The sequence below is a fragment of the Sceloporus undulatus genome, chromosome 1 (genome assembly GCF_019175285.1).
Source record: "Sceloporus undulatus isolate JIND9_A2432 ecotype Alabama chromosome 1, SceUnd_v1.1, whole genome shotgun sequence".
NCBI lineage: Eukaryota > Metazoa > Chordata > Lepidosauria > Squamata > Phrynosomatidae > Sceloporus > Sceloporus undulatus.
The window spans coordinates 212,287,132-212,308,218 of NC_056522.1; the positions used below are offsets into that span (position 1 = coordinate 212,287,132).

The following is a 21,087-nucleotide window of genomic DNA, read 5'->3' on the forward strand; positions in this document are numbered from 1 at the left end:
TTGGGCCTGGTTTCTGGTGACAAAATCCCGATTTTGCAGACACAGAACAGGAGTTATTCTCTAGAAGACAGAAAATGAACATTTTTGTCACCGAAGTCAAAGCTGTGAGGGACAAAATGCCCAAAATATTGTGCGATTTGTACTTGTTAATTCAAAATCAGGGCACAACCCATCCAAAGTTAAGCACTCTTAAGTCTCACTAATTTCAATATAAGACTTAAGCACATGTTTAAATCTCTCTCAGTAGGATTTTAAAGTGCTTACCTTTGGCACGATTGTGCTGTCAGTTTAAGTTTTTGATATTCACTGCCTTTTATTTTTACACCACGTTTCTAGTTTGCCATTAAATATGTTGAAGAGATACAAGAGTCATCAAAGCCAAAAGAACCGCCTAAATGGCTATTTTGATACTACAGGGTAAACTTTAAATCAGTCTGGGGCAGGAGGGAGGGAAGGAAGGGAGGTTGCAGTTGCAAAAGACAGTCAGTGCAATGACAACATTATTAAAATCATATGCCACACTAAACAATTGCTTTTGAGGTGGGCTGATTGAGCAGAATAAGAATCATTACAGAGTTCTGTGCAGAGAACAGACAGCACTGACTCCTACCTTGTATAGCTTATTCTCTGTAGCTACAGTGTTGTAAATTAATTGTACAATTTTATGCAAAAACACCTAAACATGATAATTATTTTAATATATCACAATAATATATGAATATATAAATTTAACATGATATATTAAATCTTTAATAACTCTTTAATAACTCTATTTAACATAGTATATATGTGGAAAGTGCCACATTCATACCGAACCGAAGTTTAACATGTGCAGCTTGACTTATTGTTATTTATTTCATTATGATTTAAAAGCTTAAGCACACTTGATTAGAACAAAACTGCCCAAATGTTAATAGCTAGGCATGCAATTTAAAGGGTGATGCAGAGCATAAAAATAGCACATCTACCATCCACCTACCATCTTCTTTCTTTTAGTTAGTCTCAAAGGTGCTACAAGATCTCCCTACATACTACTATCCATGGTTATAGTATGGCCCTTTAATGAATCAGGTTTGCATTCACAATCTGCAACCTTCTTCATCATATGATTGCCACTGCCAAACTTGTCATGCCTATAATTTGTAGTGCAATATAGCACATGAAGACACAGACACTGGGATCTGCCACACACCAGAAATCAAGAATACAGTTGTCTGTGTTTAAGCTTATGAAATACATATACATATATTTAAAATCCTTGTGGCATGCAATCCTGTTTTATTAAACTCAACCTCTTAAAAATGTGGGCTTGCACATTTCAAATGCCTTTCCATTTGAGAGGCCTAACATTTGCAGGGTGAAAGATGTTGATGGAGAGAACACCAACACACAATCCCTCCCTCCACAGCTAGCCCCCCATTTTCCAAATCAAAGAGCAATAAATAAATGCACAGATGCCAAAAGAAGGGACCAACACAGGCACACCACAGACCCCTGAGTGAAAGGAAAACCATTTCCTTAAGAAATCACTAGCAAGAGCACACTCATACCTGAACTGTGCTCTAACTCCAGATGCACGGCCAGTCTTTGCAAGACAGGGAACGAAAATTCGCCTTCCCCATTCTGTGCCAGTGAAAACTCACTGCAGTAGTGTGTGTATTTCTCTCTTTCCCTCCCTCTACAGCCTTCCACCAGCTCTGTGCCCTTTGAACTCATTTCTTTTCTCTCTCCCTCCTTCAACGCCTGTCTCAGACCTCCCTCTGCAGTCAGCTACTGTGCTTGTCTGATTTGCATAAGTCTGGTGGTGAAGGCCTGGGGGCCAGCAGCTAAAAGGAGAAAGCTGGCCGGGGAAGAAATGGTGGAACTGCAATTCTGTCGGAATATACCCAAACCACTACAGAGAGTGCATGGAAGTGCAGGAGGCATTTAGGTTTGCATGGAGCATGGTTGTGTGACTGGTGACATACAACATTATAAATGAGAGAGAGGAGATGATGATGATGATGATGATGATGATGATGATGATGATGATTCTGCAGAGCCATCCTGCAGGACAAATCACCCCAAAATAAGAGAAAACATGCAGGGGTAGCTGTGTTGGCCATTTAACAAATGCAAACAAAAATCCATCAGTGATACCTTTATTGGCCAACCCAAAAATAAGAGGAAGAAGAAGATGAAGAGAAGATGAATAGCTCTACATGTTGTTGTTGTTGTTGTTGTTGTTATTTAGAGCCATCCTGCAGGATAACTCACCCCAAATAATAATAATAATAATAATAATAATAATAATAATAAAGGCTCTACATCATCATTCTTGTTATTACTATTATTATTATTATTCTGCAGAGCCATCCTGCAAGATAACTCACTCCAAAATCACATTCTAGTGGCTGGTTTCCAAGGTGACTAAAAAAAAGCAGGGAGGAGAAAAATAATATTCTAGTTAAATTCAGGGAGAAAAGTGCTTTATGAACATCTTCGCTGCTGATCTTTGTGATTTTAAGTTTAATTAGTTGGATATTTTAAATCAAGAGTATCAGGGTCGGATTTAGTACTATTATTTGGAATGTGTTTGTTTCACAGGGACTCACGTTACCATAGCTAACTTAGAGCTGAAGGACTGTGTTGGGAATATGACAGGGAAATGGCATAAAAGAAAGGGAATGAATCCGTGTGGCTGCTGTGTGCACATTTTGGACACCAATATTGTGTCAAAAGAGTAAAATGTAAGACGTTAACCCTCCCTGATAAATTCAGTAAAAAGTGATGGTTTTGTTTTATTTGTTACGAAATGGTTATCTTCTTTCCTGCTTTCTCCCATTTTGCTTCCTGTAGGATACATCAGCCCTGTACAAACATACTGGTGCTTCCCAGTTGCTGAAATGCATATTAAAGTCTGCATGTTCTATTCATTCCAAGAGTGAAAATCCTACATATTTCACCACTTTCCCAAATGCTGGATGCCCGTTGCACTATAAGCCTGTCAACCCTTTATGTTTTACACAGTGCTAATTTCCCCAAATGAAATATTAATTTTGCAGTATTTAATTTTGCATCCTACACAGAGTGAATGTAAACATGTGAAATATTTCTTCTTCTTTTTTATTGTTAAAAGTCAAAATAAAAAGATACCTCTAGCTCATAGAATGCATAATTAATCAGTAGAAAACTACAAACAGGAGACAGTTGTGTATGTTGTTTTTAAAGGCTTCTGGGATGCTTGCATGCAGCTTAGTCTGATATGTGCATCTGTGTGTGTACATCTGTCATTGCATCATTGCTCCTAAGATATTTCACAAAAGACTAAAAAAACCTGCATGCATCCTAATTGACATTCCAGTGTATACCATTTATCATTTAAAAGCATAAAAGAAAATTGCCCTCATCAAAACCACATGGTAGCCTCTCAAAATAATGAGGGTGACAAGCCGTTGGAATAATAGACTGTTGCTATATTAAAATAATATGTCATTTTCAGAATTGGCTCCTGATCAGAGATAGGAGGTTGATTCTAATGAATGACTGCTCCATTACTTGTGGCTCTGTAAGGTTTCTGGTTGCAGAGATTTAAGATGGGGGGGGGGAATATGTTATACTTTGCACAGTTTCTTTAGCTAGGCGTTCAACTCATGTGCATCTAACAAGCCACACCTTATAAAATTCAAAAATAACAACCACATTAGCAGCCGAGAATGCTGCCATCCAAGCATTGTATTGCATCCAAAACATTTTTATTATCATTGAATAATTTGAAACAGAGAAAATAAAAACTGACCTGTTCAAATGCTTTTTTCCAATCCATGCAGTGTTTTTTCCCCTTCCTCCTAATAATTATGCAGCAACGTAGGCTATCATTTTGTCAGTGGGTGACGTATTATCTACCGCCCTGGTTCCAGCAGAATCTTCTTAAATATCCCAGCCCTGTGTTTTATTGCTGGTACCATATGCTTTATTGTTCAGCGACAAGAGCTGCCCTCTGCACAAAGACTCATTACCTACTGCTTGCTTAGCAGCTTCAGTCTCTCTGACGCTGCCTATGTGATCACATGGGAGTTTTGTCTGATAAAACTAGCCATAGTACGGATTTCACTCTCTATGGGTGTGTGTGTGTGCGCGCACGCGTTTGTATGTGTGTTTATCAGCTAAGGGCCTACTATGAAGAAAGAACAACAAATGATAAAGCTGCTTTAAGTCATTAATGCAACACAAATTATGGAAATCCCTTCACAACCCTTTTCCATGCCCATTACAAATCCCTCTGCAGCCTGTTTTACAAAACACAGATTCATTAGAGATTTCAAAATGTGATTAATACTTGTTTCGTGAAGGCTAATGACAGTATCACAGTATACTATCTATAGGCAGTACATAATCTTTATTCATCTTGCTACTCATCAGTAGTGGCACCTTGCCAATAAACTTGCAATATTTTTAAGTTGTTAATGCTGCATGGAGAATAAGGCTCTGCAATCCTAAGCATACTTACTCAGATGTAATCAGTAAGACTTATTTCTGAGTAAATATTGTTAATGAGAATGATATTAAAGAAAGCCTTACCATTCCCAAAGGTCTGGATAACATTTTTTCCTCCTCCTTTTTATTATGTTAGTACTCTGAATGAGTTAAATCCTGACAGCAGTTGAAATAAAATGACTCAGCTATAGCTGCAATCCTGTATGCATTTAGCTGGGACTAATCCCCATTGGACTCAGTGGGGTAACGTCAGAGTAAACATGCACAGGCTTGGGCTGCATGTAATTTTTTCCCTCTTAGATTAGCTCGCTTATTGCATATGGATGAAATTGCACATCTGACAAGTATTTCTGAATACTGTTTAATGAATACGGAATACTCTTCAGATTGTACAAATGTAAATCCAGATATTAAGCTTTATAAATGAAAGTAGAATGTAGATTTTTGTGGGGTTTTCGGACTATGTTGCCATGTTCTAGAAGTGTTTATTCCTGATGTTTCGCCAGCATCCTTGGCTGGCATCTTCAGCGAAATGAGAAAGTAGAACGTTTTACTTTCTTTCGTGTATTTATTGCATTGAATGGCAGCAATTGTCAAATAATTCCTCAAAATACATCTACAATAAATCATGTTAAGACTTAAAGGTTGCATGTTGTTCTAATAGCTTTGCTTCCAAACAACTACAATTGTGTACAGAAAATGACATGTCATTTTCAGGAAGAAAAGAAAGGATGATTTTACTGTAAAAAATTAAAAATCCTAACAGAGTGTAAATCTATAAAACTGCCGTTTACCCTGAAAATCAGTTGCATTGAAACAGTGGTTTATTTTACCACTCCCAGCATAAAACTGCTTTGGCTCATGAAAAAAATATTGCAAGAATTCTGTTGACATTTGGAAGTAGATAAATAACAAATGTAATTTACTTATTAGCATTCTAAAACTCCATTTGCTATCTTTTTCAATGTTTTACTCATTAGCATAAGTAATTGACAGCTTGTTGCTCATTCAGCATATGTCCCATGTCTGCAAGTGGTGTCAGTAAAAATGGTGTTTCTGACCTCAGTGGCTTCAGGTCTGGACTCTATCAAAGACAAGGGAGATTACCGCACTAGGGTAAAAGCGTTCCCCAATGTGTTCTCACGGGCACGAGCCTGGAACGTGATGAGGGCCAGAACGCTAGTTTACCGCACAGCGGAACGCCGCCATCACCGCCGGGCGTTCCAAATGTGTTCCCAATGTGTTCCAGGGAGGCCATTTCTGGGAACGGTTTTGAAACCGTTCCCAAAAATGGCCTCCCTGGAACACATTGGGAACACATTTGGAACACATTTGGAACGCCCGGTGGCGACGGCAGCGTTCCGCTGTGCGGTAAATTAGCGTTCTGGCCCTCATCACGTTCCAGGCTCGCGCCCGTGAGAACGCATTGGGGAACGTTTTTACCCTAGTGCGGTAATCTCCCATATATTGGGGGTCCAGTTCCAAAGTCCATAGCACATCTCCACCTTAGTTTAACTGAACAGGGGAGGCAAGACAAGCCAGGGTAAAGACAAAAGTCCCTAATGCAACCATTCAGGTACATTCCCTTTTAAAAACTATAACTAGAAGTATGAAAGGATGGAAATGTTTAAAATTTGACTATTTTTTTTTTTTGCTCGAAAACATCTAATTGCAATCTGGTGGAGGCAAAGGCAACATTATCCAAGCACTTCTATAGTCCTTCAGGTAAAACAAGCAGGTTAATCAGCTATTGAATTATCTCTAGGTTCCAGTTCCTAATTAGCATTTGTTTTTACACCAGCAATGACAGTTGGTAATAATAGCTTCAAGTTCCACCATTTTGGTGAGAGTGCATCATACAGCATTGACTGAGCAGATGGTTCGTGGTAAGAATCCATAGGGGCAAAGATGATAGCCTTATTATGAGGGAAAATGAAGATCGGTTAGGCTAATTATTAATTAAGATCTTTGTTAGTTAACGTGATGCTTTTAAAAAAACTGATGTTGTCATAGGATACCAACTAAAAACGAATAGACTCCCAGACTGGAGAGTTCCCTGCCATGGGAAGTTCAATTCTCTTCTTCTCTCTTTTCCTTTTGATAGCTGGCTAAGACCTTCTTATTCAGGCAGGCCTTTGGTTTAAAATCGATGTAACAGAGAGAGTTTGATATGGGGTTGTGTTTTTAAGTTTTATTATGATCTATAGCTTTATATTGTTTTAATCTTCTGCTTTTAATTAAACTGCTATTTAATTATTTCTTTTTAATTTTGTGATTAATTTTGCATAAATAATGTTTTAACCAAACTCTCTTTTTTAAATGCCATAGGCCACCTTGGATATAGCATATGGAGAAGTGTGGGATATAAATCAGATAAAGAAACAAACAAATGGTAGAATTTAAAGATATGGCCATGTTAGTCTGTAAATCAGTATGGAAAGAGATCTTGTAGTGCCTTTTGGATTCACTGAAAGAAGAAAGTTGGTAGCATGAACGTTGGTTTAGAAGACCACAAGCCTTTCTAGCATGGGAAGTATTGTGTAGTAAACAGCTTTTTGGAGGGTGGGAAGCACTTCTAGGGAAGGAGCACCAGGAAGGCTTTGATTTCATTGGTGGGAAATGGTAGAAGAATAGAGTTAATTTAATTCACCATCAGTGTTTTCACAATATAACATTTTCTAATATCATCACAATGGTCATGTGGGTTACTTGGATTATGACACTATTAACCCACACCTCCTTTCCACATTCCACAAAGATGTAGTTAAATAATCTATGCCTTTGCCCATTCAGTTGTCAAAAGATAATGACAGTGGCCCTGGCCAAACCACATGCACCAGAGGCTGACCATTCAAACTGTCAGGCCATAAGGATGCCTCTTTCCCTCCCGTTGCACAAGAAGATTGTATATGAAGGCCTGATGGAAAATCCTTGCCTGCACAGGGCAAGTCTGATAACCAAACAACATGTAGAATGGAATCATCTCTTAGTTTTTTCTGGAGCAGTACTGAGGCAAACCTGTAGTTTCTCCTCATTTGCCTTCTACCATGTAAGGATTTATGGAGCCTCTGCTCCTTGATTTTCCAGATGAACTTAGCAGGAATGAGGTTGAACCCATTTTAGGAAAGTAAAGTGTCCATTTGAAACTTATTGTTATGAAATGTCAAGGTATGTCTAAGCTCCATCTCTAGGTTTTGAAACATCTGTGTGTGCTCATGGCAGATCATGGAGAAGTTATTGTTTCATAATGAGCAGGGCCACCATCTTATGGCAGTGAATGAGATAAATTAATGGATTATGAAGAAATATATTTTGTCTACCTTGAATCCTTCGCTATTCAATTTCACTGATGGTATTTCAGGACAAGGTTTTTATTGTGCAACCATGAGTCTCTAAACTACATTTTGGGAACTGTAATTTGTTGTGGCACTAGAGCAGTGGTGGCAGACCTCTCTATGAGCACACATGCCATCACCTCAGCACAGAGTTCACCAGAGTTTGTTACTAGAAAATCAGAGGGACATGGCACTTTGCGATAAATAAGTGGGTTTGGGGTTGCAGTTTGGGCACTTGGTCTCTAAAACGTTTGCCATCACTGCACTAGAGCTCTCTGATGGAAAAGGCTAAATGGCTTACAAAACTACAGTTCCCAGAATTTCATAGCATAGAGCCAAGGCAGTTAAAGTGGTGTCAAACTGGATTATGTCTGCAGAGAGGATGCAGCCTTTGAAACATATGGGAAACCAACGCACATTTAATATACCAAAACCTGGTAAGAGCTTCTCTGTTCCCTACAAAGCTTTCTCAAATAAGGCCTACCACTGACCATTTCATGAGGCATGGAAAACATTATGCAACAGTTGTGGAAAAACATACACACACAGTCTTGAGGACAATGGTAAATGAGAGCGATCAGGAGAGGAAGTTTCATCTACTCCATACATTGTTTATGGAATCACAACTGATTCCCTGTTTCATCCCTGTCAGTACTGTGCAAAATAATTAGGGCATAATGCCCCCATCTGCTGCATACCATATTTCATCTTGGCACATGGCTACTGTATAGAAGTTCTGCTGTTTTATTCCATTGTACTGAAGCTGATGTAAAGGCTATCAGTAAAAGGATTTGCTCATGTGTTGTCATGATGCACAATTGATAAGGTAGTTCAGACAAGCCTATTTCTTTGATAAGAAGGAAATGGCAAAAGGTTACTGGATCTGGTGTACATCAGTTTACAGATTAAAACATAGGAAACAGTCATTTGTCAAATTCAGCAAGATATCTGCAGATTTCTTTACAACACTTTACAAGTACTTTTATTTTCTGCATTAATTCCCCCTCCCACATTGCCACATATTTCTTAAAATACAAAAAAAAAAAAAAAAAAAAAGTTGCTAAGGAAGGAATTAGCTTTTCAGCAACCTTTAGGCAATCCTGGCTTTGTTTTTGTTTTTAAAATCATAATTAAACAAGAAGGCAGAGGGCAGCCTGTCCTGCTCTCACAATTGGTGCAAGGTATTATTATTATTATTAACCTTTATTTATGTAGCACTGTAAATTTACACAGCGCTGTACATACAATCTTTTAGTTAGATGGTTCCCTGCCCTCAGGCTTACAATCTAAGAAGACACGACACAAAAGGAGAAGGGAGTGGTGGTGGGGAATAGGATCAGGTCCAGCAGATCTTCTCCACCTCCGAGGCCTGGACCAAGGCAGATGGACTGGAGGAAGGGCTTGGCTTCTTGATGGATGGTTAAAAGGAGGCTTCCTGGGTCAGAGAGGGGCTAGCCTCTGGGAATGCTTCTCTAAACAATATAGTCTTTAACTCAGTTTTGAAAGTGGGTAGAGAAGTGATGAGGTGTGCATGTGGGGGAAGAAGGTTCCAGGAGTAAGGGGCATCAAGCGAGAAGGGACGAATTCGGGAAGGGGCAGTGGTAGTCCTACACTGTGACAGGTAGAAAACAAAACACTACTGCTGCTTACTCTGATGAAGATGTGGGCTTGGAAACAGTACAATTCCTTTGCTTGGTACTAGCTTTTTTGGATTCTCTGCAATAAACACACAATGAGTGTCAACTTCCCCTAAACACAAAGAATGAGGTTCCCTTTAGATTCTGTACCTGTCTTTGGAGCAGTCTCAAGGTGGCCAAGCGTTCTCTCTCCTTCTCTCTATTGTCCTTGATTTAGGATATTATTCCATGTTTTCCATTTTAATTATGTCCTGTCACTCATTGTGGCCAACCTATCTGTGATAAAACGCTTATGCTGCAATTAAAATAATTTAATTATCTTAAAATAATTCTGAATACTAAAGACACCCATCCAGATGTTTAGTGCTAGTAGCTTTAGAAAAAGCAAAAAGCAGCACAACTAGAACCCCAAGAGTAAGATGGATGGATGGATGGATGGATAGATGGATAGATAGATAGATAGATAGATAGATAGATAGATAGATAGATAGATAGATCCGTTCGGTCCTTCAGTGAGTTGGTTGAACACTTCCTTATTTAAAGACATAGCTATGTTAGTATGCAAAATCAGTATACAAAGGGATCTTGCAGTCCCATTTAGAAGCTTATCGCACAAATTATTTTCCCCGTTATGGGAACGGGAAGAGAAAAAACAGATTTTAGCACACAGCAAATCATCCTCAAAATGGCTCCATTCCATCCCCATTTTGGTCAGCCAGAAGACTTCTGACCAGAAAATTTGACCACCTCAGCACTGAATGGAGACGGCTTAGCACCGGGGGGAAAGAACAGGGTCATTTTGAGGATGGTTTGCTGTGCAATAAAATCCATTTTTCTTGGTCGTGCGTGGCCCCAAGCATCCCCTTCCCATTACCATAATGGGGAAAATAATGTGTGTGATAAGCTTCTAGGACTAACTGAAATAGAAACGTTGATAGCATGAGCTTTCATAGACAGATGCATTGGCATTTGAGGAAGTAGGTTTAAGTCTACGAAAGCTCATACTACCAACATCCATCTTTCAGTTAGTCTCAAAGGTAATGCATGATCCCTTTGCATACTTATTTATTTAGGTAGGCTTTTGAGAATTGACTAGCTCCTGAGGATGTGGCTTGTTAACAGCCAATTAGCTTCCGGGTGCAATACAAAGTGTTGGTTATCACCTTTAAAGCCTTACATGGCTTGGGCCCGAGTTACTTGCAGGAACACCTCTCCCTACACAATCCGCTCCGTACTCTCAGAACATCAGGGAAGTACTTATTGGAACAGCATAATACTAGGTTAACAACAACTTCCCATACGGCGTTTACAGCTGCGGTTCCAAAATTATGGAATAGCCTACCGGAAAAGATCCGTCCCATCAATACCTTAGAGGCCTTTAAGAAGGCACTCAAAACGGATCTCTTCCAGCGGGCTTATTCATCGGACTCCATATAAAAGCTTATGATGATGTTTCACTCTCAGCTATGATTATTGCCTACTGATGAACTGTTTTTTTTAGAGAACTAATAGGAATGTGGTAAATTCAGTACAGTATTAGTGTTTTTATCAATTGTATTTGTATTATTGTATTATTTATTGGTGTAATCCCACCTCGATCCTTGGGAGAGGCGGGAAATATAAATAAACTTTATTATTATTATTATTATTATTATTATTAGTTAGGTGCTGTAATCTTCAGAAACGTGGCCAGAATTCTCTGTTATGGTCTACACTGCATACTTTCAAGCATATTTAGCGTGTAGCAGAAGTATTAAGGAATCCTGTTAGTGAATTGCTAAGATGTACAATGGGATACAAGCAAGAGTGCGCTGACATGCATCAGGCTCTAGCAATGCACCTTAACTCTCCCTAGCCAGTGTCCCATTGTGCATCAGGTCCTATTGAGCATTGGTCCCAAGTACAATGGTCACTTTGCCGGCTCCCCTATGCACTAATGTAACAGGAGCTCCCTTGCTGAATATGGACACTGCAAAAGTGTTTGATTCTATTTCCCACAGATATAACTCCAAAGGAATTCCTGCCTGTGTTTCAGACTGTTTCAAATTAAGCTTTCACTTTAATTATTTTAAAATAATGAATTTTGTTTTGTCTTTTAATTGTATTATTATTTTATGTAATATGATTAAGTGTTTTCTTAAGCCTTATTTACAAGGGGGGAGGAAGCAGAATATAAATTTAGATAGAAAGGCAGACAGGTAGGCAGGCAGATCATCTTGAAAGGCACTATAATACCAAAGTCTCTGGCTGCTTCTGCAATGGGGAAGCATAAAAATCACTATGTAGTTGTTCTGCTTTTCTCTCCCTATTCACTGGGAAGGGGTGATGGGGGGGGGGTTGAATTATCTTTTTTCATAGAGTGCTTCCCAACTGCACTGTGCTGTGCAGTGGCCCTGCCTCGCGTATCTATGGAAGCACAATGTGAATTCATTTTTTGTTGACTTGATCAGTGAAAGAAGGGAAACTGTCAAAAGTGGAAATAATAATATTGTTTAGGAGCTCACGTGGGCTTTTTAAGTAAGGGTATTGCGGCATGTTAAGCACTGTATCACAATTTATCTATTTTACCCTTCCCCCAGTAGCTTTGCATGCTCTCTGAAGTGCAGATGGGGATTTGGAGATTGAGCAGGTTTTTAGTGTCTGTATGGAATTGTTAACGCAGAGTAACAATTCACAATGACAAAACTAAATAGTAAACGTCTTGCAGGCTGCAATTTTCCAATTCCTTTTTTAGGAATCATCCCACTGAAAGAGTAGCTGGCTTGACTTTTGCTATATAATTATATTTTCCACTCAACCATTTTCTGTTTCACACTAGGCAAAGTAAAGATATCCTTTAAAAGACAAAAACAAAATAAAGTTTGTTTGTCTGTCATCTGGGAAGAAATGAAAATCTAGTGAGGAAGAACACAACTACACCAAGTTCGAGAGCTTAAAAGACAGAGAATAAATACACTTTTGTAATAGAAAAAAAAATACAAGATGTTACTTATTCTATTCACAGTTTTGCTCAATAAAGTAGGTTACACCAACAATGGTCTTCAATACTCCTGTTCCCAGTAGGAGACTTAAACGGTGCCTTTATGCTTTATTGCTAGCATCAGGAGCTGTATTATGCTCCTCATTGTCAACATTTTATCATCCTATTTCCACTTTTGGACACTTGCAGGGTAATGGGGGAACTGACACGTCTGTAAGATTTGTAAATGTTTAAATCCCTAGACTACAAAAGTCTCTTCTGTCAATGTGACTGTGGCCATATGATTTTGCTAAAAACAAACATTGGGGATTTGTCTTGAGGTGAAATATCTCAGGAAGTTCATGAGAGGCTCCAACGGTTTTGTGAATACAGTGGTACCCCGGGATACGAATTGATCGCGTTACGAAATTTCCGGGATACGAAAAAGTTAGATTGGAAAAAACTGTTCCGGGATACGATGTTTTTTTCGGGTTACGAAATTTATTTCGGCGCGAAATTCAAACGCAAAGCGCGGCTAGCGGCTTTCCAGCGCTAACGGAAAGCCTTTTCGGGTTGCGAAATTACTCGGGTTACGAACGGAGCGGCGGAACGAATTAATTTCGTAACCCGAGGTAGCACTGTATTTATCAGGACATTTCTGCACATCTCCAGCAATTTGTGCTGAGAGGTGATTACAGTCATGTGGGAATCTGTTTTGGTGCTGGGAAGTATAAAAGCTGTCTACAGCAGGAGTTCTTAACCTGAGATTTTAACCCAAGTGTTCCCTGGATAGATTTGAATGGGTCTGTGAATTTGGATGGGGAAAAAGCTTACATCTTTATTTTCACAAACCTAACTTGAAATTTAAAGCATTTACTTCAAATATGAATGAAGGCAACAAACCATATTAGCAATACCTATGACTCCGCCATCAACAGAAATCACAGATATCTTCATGTCACGTAACAGTTGCTGCAGATATCTCAAAATATTGCATATTGCTTCACTGATATAAATTTAAGTTGCTTTTGAAATTTCAGTGTGTTACACCCTTGTTAGCCTAACTCCAACACCTTGTTCTGGACTCTAAATCTCCCGATATCCCCTCTTCAATTATAACATTAAAAAGTTAGTAAATAATACAGTAGTAGTTGTTCTCATAGTAGAAGTTCTCATGCATTTGGAAGAATGTCTTGTAAAATGCCACACAGTCATTCATTCCCGAAATTCATTCTCATTACTTTCAAGCTCTGTCCCTGCTTATTTGCTCCATCTCTTTCTCCTCCATCTCTCCCTTCCAGTTTTCTCCCATTCTTTGATCTGGTCCCATCACATTACCCATATCACACTGTCTGTCGTTACTTTGCTGTTATAGCCTATGTGTCCATTTAACATCACCAGAGCAGCAGAAGAGATAAACCCTAGAGGAAAAGATCACTGTAGCAGTCCATGAACATGTAACTATGCCTGCCTGGCTGGCTGGCTGGATTAAACATACATCTCTCTCTTTACCCTGCCTCCCTTCTTCCTTTACTTTGTTCCTTGATGCTGGGCATTGGATAGTAAGGTGGTTAGGACAGGGCTATATGTTATTCCTCTATGCTGTCATATATCAGCATACTGATATATGCCACTGGCTGGCATTATAATACTGAATAAAAATAGTATTAATATATATTGTTGGGATGTGATTAGGCAGAAAAGGAATATAACAGAGGGAAACCATCCCTCCCAGCTTTAGGGATGCAGGGAACAGAATCAATAGTAAGACTTCTGTCTTTCTTAAAGGGACATCTGGGAAGGATGTCTTTTGGTATTTAGCAATCATGTCTCCCCCTCTTCCACAGGCCATCTTCTGTTTGAAAGGAAGAAGGAAGCATCAGAAACAATTTGACGCCTGCTGCACTGAGACCTTTGAAGTGAACTGGATGTTTTGCAGTGGTGTATTCAAGTATTTTACTCTAAGTCTCAAGTCAAGTCTCACCTTCAAGTCTCAAATCAAATCTCAAGTTCTTGCAAGATACTTTGATCTCACATCTCAAGTTGCGTCTCAGGTCTGGAACCAACTTTAACAGAAAAAAGGGGATGGTGTGTGTGTGGGGGAGGGGGGGCTGGAGTTTCAGTAATTGGAAAATCAATGAGATGTGCACAAAGTTAAGTAAACAATGGCCCGTTACAGACTGCCCAAAAGGGGTGGTCTTGGGCCATTGCCGGTTGCAGCGCGGGGAAGCCGCTGCAGCCAAACCACGCGACTCCCCCGCGCTGTAAAAAAGGAGCGCGAAAATCGCGCTCCTTCCGGCAACCCGGAAAAGACGTCACAAGTGCCAAAGCACGCACTCATGATGTCTCTTCCAGGTTTAGACGTCCGGACACTGCGCGTCCGTTACGTCAAGATGGCCGTGCCCGTCTGTATAGGGCGCCGCCATCTTGCCGTACCGAATACGTGCGAGGGGCCAGGCGTGTCCGGAAGCGCCGCCCCTCGCGCATATTCCTGGCACAATGACGGCGCCGCTTAGGCCCATCTGTAAGGCGCCAAAATCTCAGAGAGGAACAGCAACCATGTTAAGCAATGGACTTGAGGTTGACGGATCCTTCTAAAGCCCCTGAGTAGACTTCCGTCTCAACATAATGCATTTGGTGTTTCTGGATGAAGTTAAGACAGTCAGTCATTTGCTAAAAATATACAACTTGCAAGTTGAATCAAGACAAGTCAGTATGTTATTTATTGTCAAGCTGAGTGCAAGTTAAGTCGTTAAAGTGACCTGAGTCTGACTTGAGTCTGAATTTGTCAACTTAAATTTACAGCACTGGTGTTTGGTATTCAGTTTATGAGCTCTAGCACAGAAGAGGGAAGCACTGATTGACCCAGGTTGTCCCTTTGGAGAATGAGGAAATCTAAGAGATCCTCTGCACATATACCAAATATACAGTTGATATGGTGTGGCCCCCATGTGAGAAGGTTTCGTTTGAAATCCAAAGTTCAGCTCTTACCTCTGTTATATTATTAACACACAAACTGACTTTAGACAACATTTTGGTCTTTCAACCCCACCTTAATATGGATCCTATTGGTATACCTTCAAAAGTTTGCATAGAGAATACAAAGATATTGTTTGGAATCTTCTTGATGGCATATGTGTATAAACAAGGTTATGTATTTTTAAGTAAATTGTGCAAGAGGATATCCAGCACCCTTTGTGCAAACCCCCCCCCCCCGGACAGGTACATGCTCAATGCATTGGTGCCATTTTATGGTCAGAGGAGTGGAGCAGCCATTTAGCACCTGGGTGAGCGTGGGCTTTCTGGGGAGCTACAGGTTGAAGGAAACAGCAGACTCACCCTTTTGGATCTCCAATATACAGACTGGATGTTTGGGAAAGCATTCTTCTGCTGTTTCCTCCCAGCTGGAGATATGCAGCTGAATGCTGCCTTGGCACATATATATTCTCTGGCTACTAAACAGCTGTGGAAACACAATCTACACTGGTAAGTTGTCTTTTGCATAGGCAGAAAAAGCAGCTAAGTGCAATTGCCTATGCAGAGTGTTACACTCCCATATGAATGCAAGATCTTAATCAGGGTGCATGATCTCCTCCATACATGAATCCTGCTATTAGTGTCATAGTTGTTGTCATCATCATCAGTGAAATGAGCTTCTTACTAATTAAATCTCTTTTTAACAGCTTACAGGTTCCATTTTCCTAGTGTCTAGTATGGTTGTGTCAGGTATCTCTGAGGGCTTTGGCATGGCAAATATACCAGAGCATTCTCTTGACTTTGTGGACTACCATCTGGAAACAAATCCTTTATTAATGAAGCCAAAAGAGTTTTTTTCTACTGACCTTAATCAAGCTGTTGAGTAAGAATGGAAATCAGATCTGGTCCAGACTGGATGAATATTATTCAGGAACTTCCAGTCATGTGCTGGTTGCAGATATTTCAAGGCATTAAATTTATTTTAGGTTTCCAACAAAAAGAAATTGATTACACTTAAAACTGCATAAGAGACATATTAACTATTGTTACAACAGAACTTTTAAAATGTGTTGTACTTTTAATAATTTTATTCTTAGAAAGGCTACACGAGGCTTCTTTTAGAATTTGGAACCATTAAATTAAAAAGCAGTATGTTACTTGTTAGTTGTTAATTTTTAGAAGTAACACATCCCATATTCCCATTTTTTTAAAAAACCCTAAGAATGATTAAATAAAAAAAATCATAAAAATAATCAAAATGGCCCCAAGGTCACCAGAAAAGTACCATTTTCACAGTACTGAGTAAGGCTTATTCTTTATGCAACCCCCTCTTATCAAGTGCCTTGCTTTCTTCAGATAATTTAAAGAAACAACTTTACATCATCAATATTACAAAAAGTAACAAGTAATGCCATTATTTTTAACATGTTATTTCAAAGTTCTAGTCTTCCACAACCTGGTGCCCTGGGCGTTTTGGTTTTCAACTCCTATCAGCCCTATCCACCACAACTGATATTCAGCTATGCAGGGAAATGGTCCAAAATATCTGACGGATCCCAGATTGGAAAAGACTGGGTTACGTATTGGCTTAGAGTAGATTTTTGGAACAATAAGGAACTCAGAGAACTGGGTAGACAGATATCTACTGTACATATTTTCTTTTCACTTGCAAACTGGCTGTGGAGGTTAGGAGACTCTCTAGGTTGGCTCTTCAAGGGCTATAGAGAGAAGGAATTTGGGGGTTCCCTCATCCCTGGCCTGCACAAGCAGAAATATTTTCTGGTTGCCTAGTAGGTTCTTCCAACTCCAGCCAACAAATAATTACTGACTTCTTGTGGTCTAAATAAGCATTGGCATTTGGCTTTTTCTTTCTTTGTCTTTTTAAAGACAGAGATAATTCCTGAGAGCAAATTTTGCATCTCTTATGGCTGGCAATTATTGCCTACACCACCAAACTAATTAAGATGGAAACTTGAAAGTGCTCATTGTGGAGAATCTCCAATACAAGGTGAACAGAGGCATTATTTACACACATAATAGGAACAGTAAAAGTTTTAAAATCAGTTCAAACGGTCCACAAATGCTGTCGGAATTGCTGTGTCTTCTATGGGAGAGAGTAACGAGGACTACCTGTCAAATAACACCATTATTTTGCTATACAATGCAAGCCTTCTTCCAGCCGCCTCTCAATCCTCTGCTTGCACCTCTCTGCACATTGAATGCCAACATACCAGAAAAGAATGAATGCAGAAACCATGCTGACCTTTCCTGTCGGCTAGCAGTGACCTTTCCGACCTCATTAGAGAGCTAGGTATGGAAGCCTAAATAAAGAGTTGTTGATACACTTGAGGAAGGATTAGAAGGAACAGGAATTTGCCAGGCTAGGGCATAGTTATACAGTTTGCCTAAGCACCGTGTCACCCGGCTTTTCAGCGGCCTGTCCAGATGATCAACCTTGTCTTCTGTATTACATGCAGAGAGAACCAAGAGACAGAAAAAACTGATATTGAATTGTGCAATTCTTTACATCATTTGCTTCAAGGGGAATCCTTCAGAGCTCTGTTTCTCAGGCTATCAGATGTGGAGAACTGGCAATTATTTCCCCCCCTAATATGCCAGGGTCTGGCACCATATTTGTGCTGTTGGCTATAATTGTTTCTGTCTTTCCTGGGAATTCAGCAGGGATGAGCATAGGCCCAAGGACCACCACTGAGTAGCACTGCCACAAAGTATTGTAGGAGAATATCTAAGATTCCCATTGAAATCAATAAAAAATGGCTTGGGTCATAGGCTGTCATTGTGTGTGTACAACGTATGTGAGCCTTAGACAGACTCAGGCTGTTTGCACATGATGTACTCCGGGTTGTACCCAAGACTGCCAGGCTCATTTGCACTGTGATGCCAACATGTTGTGGAATTGCTTGTTGCAGCCTGGACTATTTCCACAATGTATCAAGGGTAAATTAACATACTAAGTGGTTGATGAAATCTTCTACAAGTCTACTCAGAAGTAAGTCTCAAGTTAACTGGGGCTTACTCCCAGGCAAGTGTGAAAAGAATTCCAGCTAAATGTAGGGAAGGAAGGCACACTGCTTATACAGAGGCTGCTTTGGCTACATGTATGCTTGCGTGGATATTAAAGAATCCACACTTGAAAAATAAAGGTGATTTTTAAGAAACTTTCTAAATTTAAGGTGTTGGATCTAAGTTTTGTTGTACTTAGAGGGAATCCACAGAACCCCATAGAATTTACATTGGTCATGATTAACTTCATTCCTTGATTTCTATAGGCTACTCCAAGTCTGGGTAGAAGTACACTTAAAATGGAAAATCAAGGTTTTCTATTGGGAATTTATACTTTTTAAAAAATATTTTCAAGCCGTGGACGCTTGAATCTGTGGATAAAAAAATCTATGGATAAAGAGGGCTGACTGTATTACATTTTTTTAAAATCATGAAGTTTTCATTATGAGCTTTGGCATCTGTTTTAAAATAGGACAGTTAGAACATGGAACGGGGGGGGGGGGGATTGGTGCTATGGGGAGAAAATAAAACAAGGGGATATTTTTTTTTATCCCATGTATATGTAGTCTTTCTGCAAAGTGATTCCACTAGACAGATTTAAGAGGTTTTTGTTGCAGATGTTGTTTCATTTTGGTTCTGCATACTATTATGTTTCTGTTGTGACAACCTGAAGAAAAATGGCCACTTTATTCAACCCTTTCTTTGTACCACAAAGGTCTCTCTAATTTCACATCTTCACGTTTATTCATTGTTTTCAGACTATAACCCCATCCCAGTAACCTTCTACAGACCGAAGGTGGGATGGTATCAGCCTTGCCAGCTGCAAGGTCAAGAACCTTATGATGGCTTCCATTCAGCTGTCCACTGTGCAGAAGCAGGATTAAATGACAACATGGTATGAAACAGCTGAGTCTCATCTCTAGTCCCTCTTTTGTTGCTGATATTCAGGCATAAATAAAAGAGGCACCTGAAGTTTGTCATGTAGACATTGCTACTCAAAAATTAAATTTACAAGGTGGAAGTTCATACTATTTTTGTCAATGCATGTTTTTTCCGGAAGCATCTATTTTTATTATGGAGTTTATTTCTTGTTTTGATCTGTTAAATGTTCAGTAGAGGAAAGCCCTTCTGCCTTATGACAAAGGGAGAATGAGAAGTAGAATTATAATCACCTAGCAATTGTTCCCTTTTATGTGGAGCAAAGGAAGCACCTGTATAATTAACTCCACACCACATCTTTTAAAGATGCAAGATTTCCTCCAAGTCCCTCAATGTGATACCAGGAAAGAAGAACAAAAGAAAGAAAGGAGAAGAATGAATGAATGAATGAATGAAATCAAGACCTGCAGCTTTCAGTACTAGGAACTGTTTTTGAAAATTGAAAGTCATCTCATACTTCAAAGAATGCCTCTGATTGCCCTTGTCTCTCTGATTAACATACTATTAAAGCAGTGATTGCTGTTGACATTTCTGAAGAAGGCCAATCCACAGGGGGAAATAAAACCGAATCTAAAGCATTGCCATATAGTATGAAGTTTGCCATCTGAGGCAAAATGGGAATGATCTTTGGAATGGACAAGGAGAAGTGCTTGATAGACAAACAACATGGCCCTTCTTAAATTCAGAAACATAGGGCAAAACCTCTATGCAAAAGTATTTTGTCTATATAGGCCAGTGGTTCTCAACCTTCCTAATGCCACAACCCTTTAATACAGTTCCTTATGTTGTGGTGATCCCCAATGGATAGAGGAGAGGTGCCTCAATTCCTAAGAACATTAGAAATATATGTTTTCCAATGGTCTTAGGCAACCCCTGAGAAAGGATCATTCCACCTCCAAAGGGGTCACGACCCACAAGTTGAGACCTGCTGATATAGGCCTTGTCTGCATGGGCCAAAAGGCCCATTCCACCCCTCCTTTGGTCAGGTGTTATCATGTTTGGATGATGCATGGCCTAAACCCAGTTCTGGTGCAAGCAGTTTGGATGATGTAGAATGTTCCACACCAGAATCGGTGTAGAACACACTTAAAACTGAGTTGCTCTGGATCTTCCAAAAATGTCCAGAGCCATCAATTCCTGTGTCACAGCAGTTGTCTGCATTGGCGTCCTGGTGGGCTCCCCAAGGCATCTGCCACTGCTGCACATGTTGCTTGTTCTGAGGTCAGAATAAGTTGCCCAGCATGTGACTATTGCTGGGCACCTCATTCTGACCTCAGATGTGAGTGGGCCACAGTAGTGGAGCTTGTGGCGACCGCTGTGGTAGCATGGCAATGGAGGCCAAGGTGACGGGAGCAGATTGGGATAGTTATGAGGTCAGGATACTCTGGGTTGCCCAGGAGTATACTGGCCAGTGCATAGAAGGCTATATATACAAATCCTTAAAAGATCAATTAATTTTACTCCCTTTAATATGTCACAACCTGGTAGCAAATGTATAGGATTGTGATGCAACCAAAAGAGCAATGCCTCTATGTAACAACAGGAGTGAATGGGAAAGAGAGAGACAGATTGAGGAGAACTCACTGGTTTGCATGTTTGAATGTGAAACAAAATAGTGCTGCTTAACCAGCCAGCTCATAGCACGATAACAAGAGGCTGTTGGTAAGGGATGACAATTCCAAAAACAAAACAGCATGGGTAAACTGCCATGGTAACAAAGCATATGCTGATGAGCATTCAG

The 21,087-nt window shown here is 39.8% G+C and overlaps 1 protein-coding gene across 5 annotated transcripts in view; it reads right to left on the reverse strand.

The window, feature by feature from the left end:
* CSRNP3 (cysteine and serine rich nuclear protein 3) overlaps positions 1-21,087 on the reverse strand; it is a 99,192-nt gene that overhangs the window by 67,886 nt on the left and 10,219 nt on the right. The window contains exon 1 of one of the 5 annotated variants that reach the window (XM_042443180.1): positions 4,561-4,606. The exons of 1 other annotated variant lie outside the window; for it this stretch is intronic. Coding sequence is in view for 1 of the 4 variants with exons in the window: in XM_042443136.1 (XP_042299070.1) it covers positions 1,551-1,716 (166 nt within the window). In the remaining 3 variants the exon portion in view is untranslated. Of the gene's footprint in view, positions 1-1,550; positions 1,721-3,778; positions 4,011-4,560; positions 4,607-21,087 lie in introns of those variants that run through there. 3 more of the 5 variants (XM_042443163.1, XM_042443136.1, XM_042443157.1) reach the window with 3 other exon arrangements.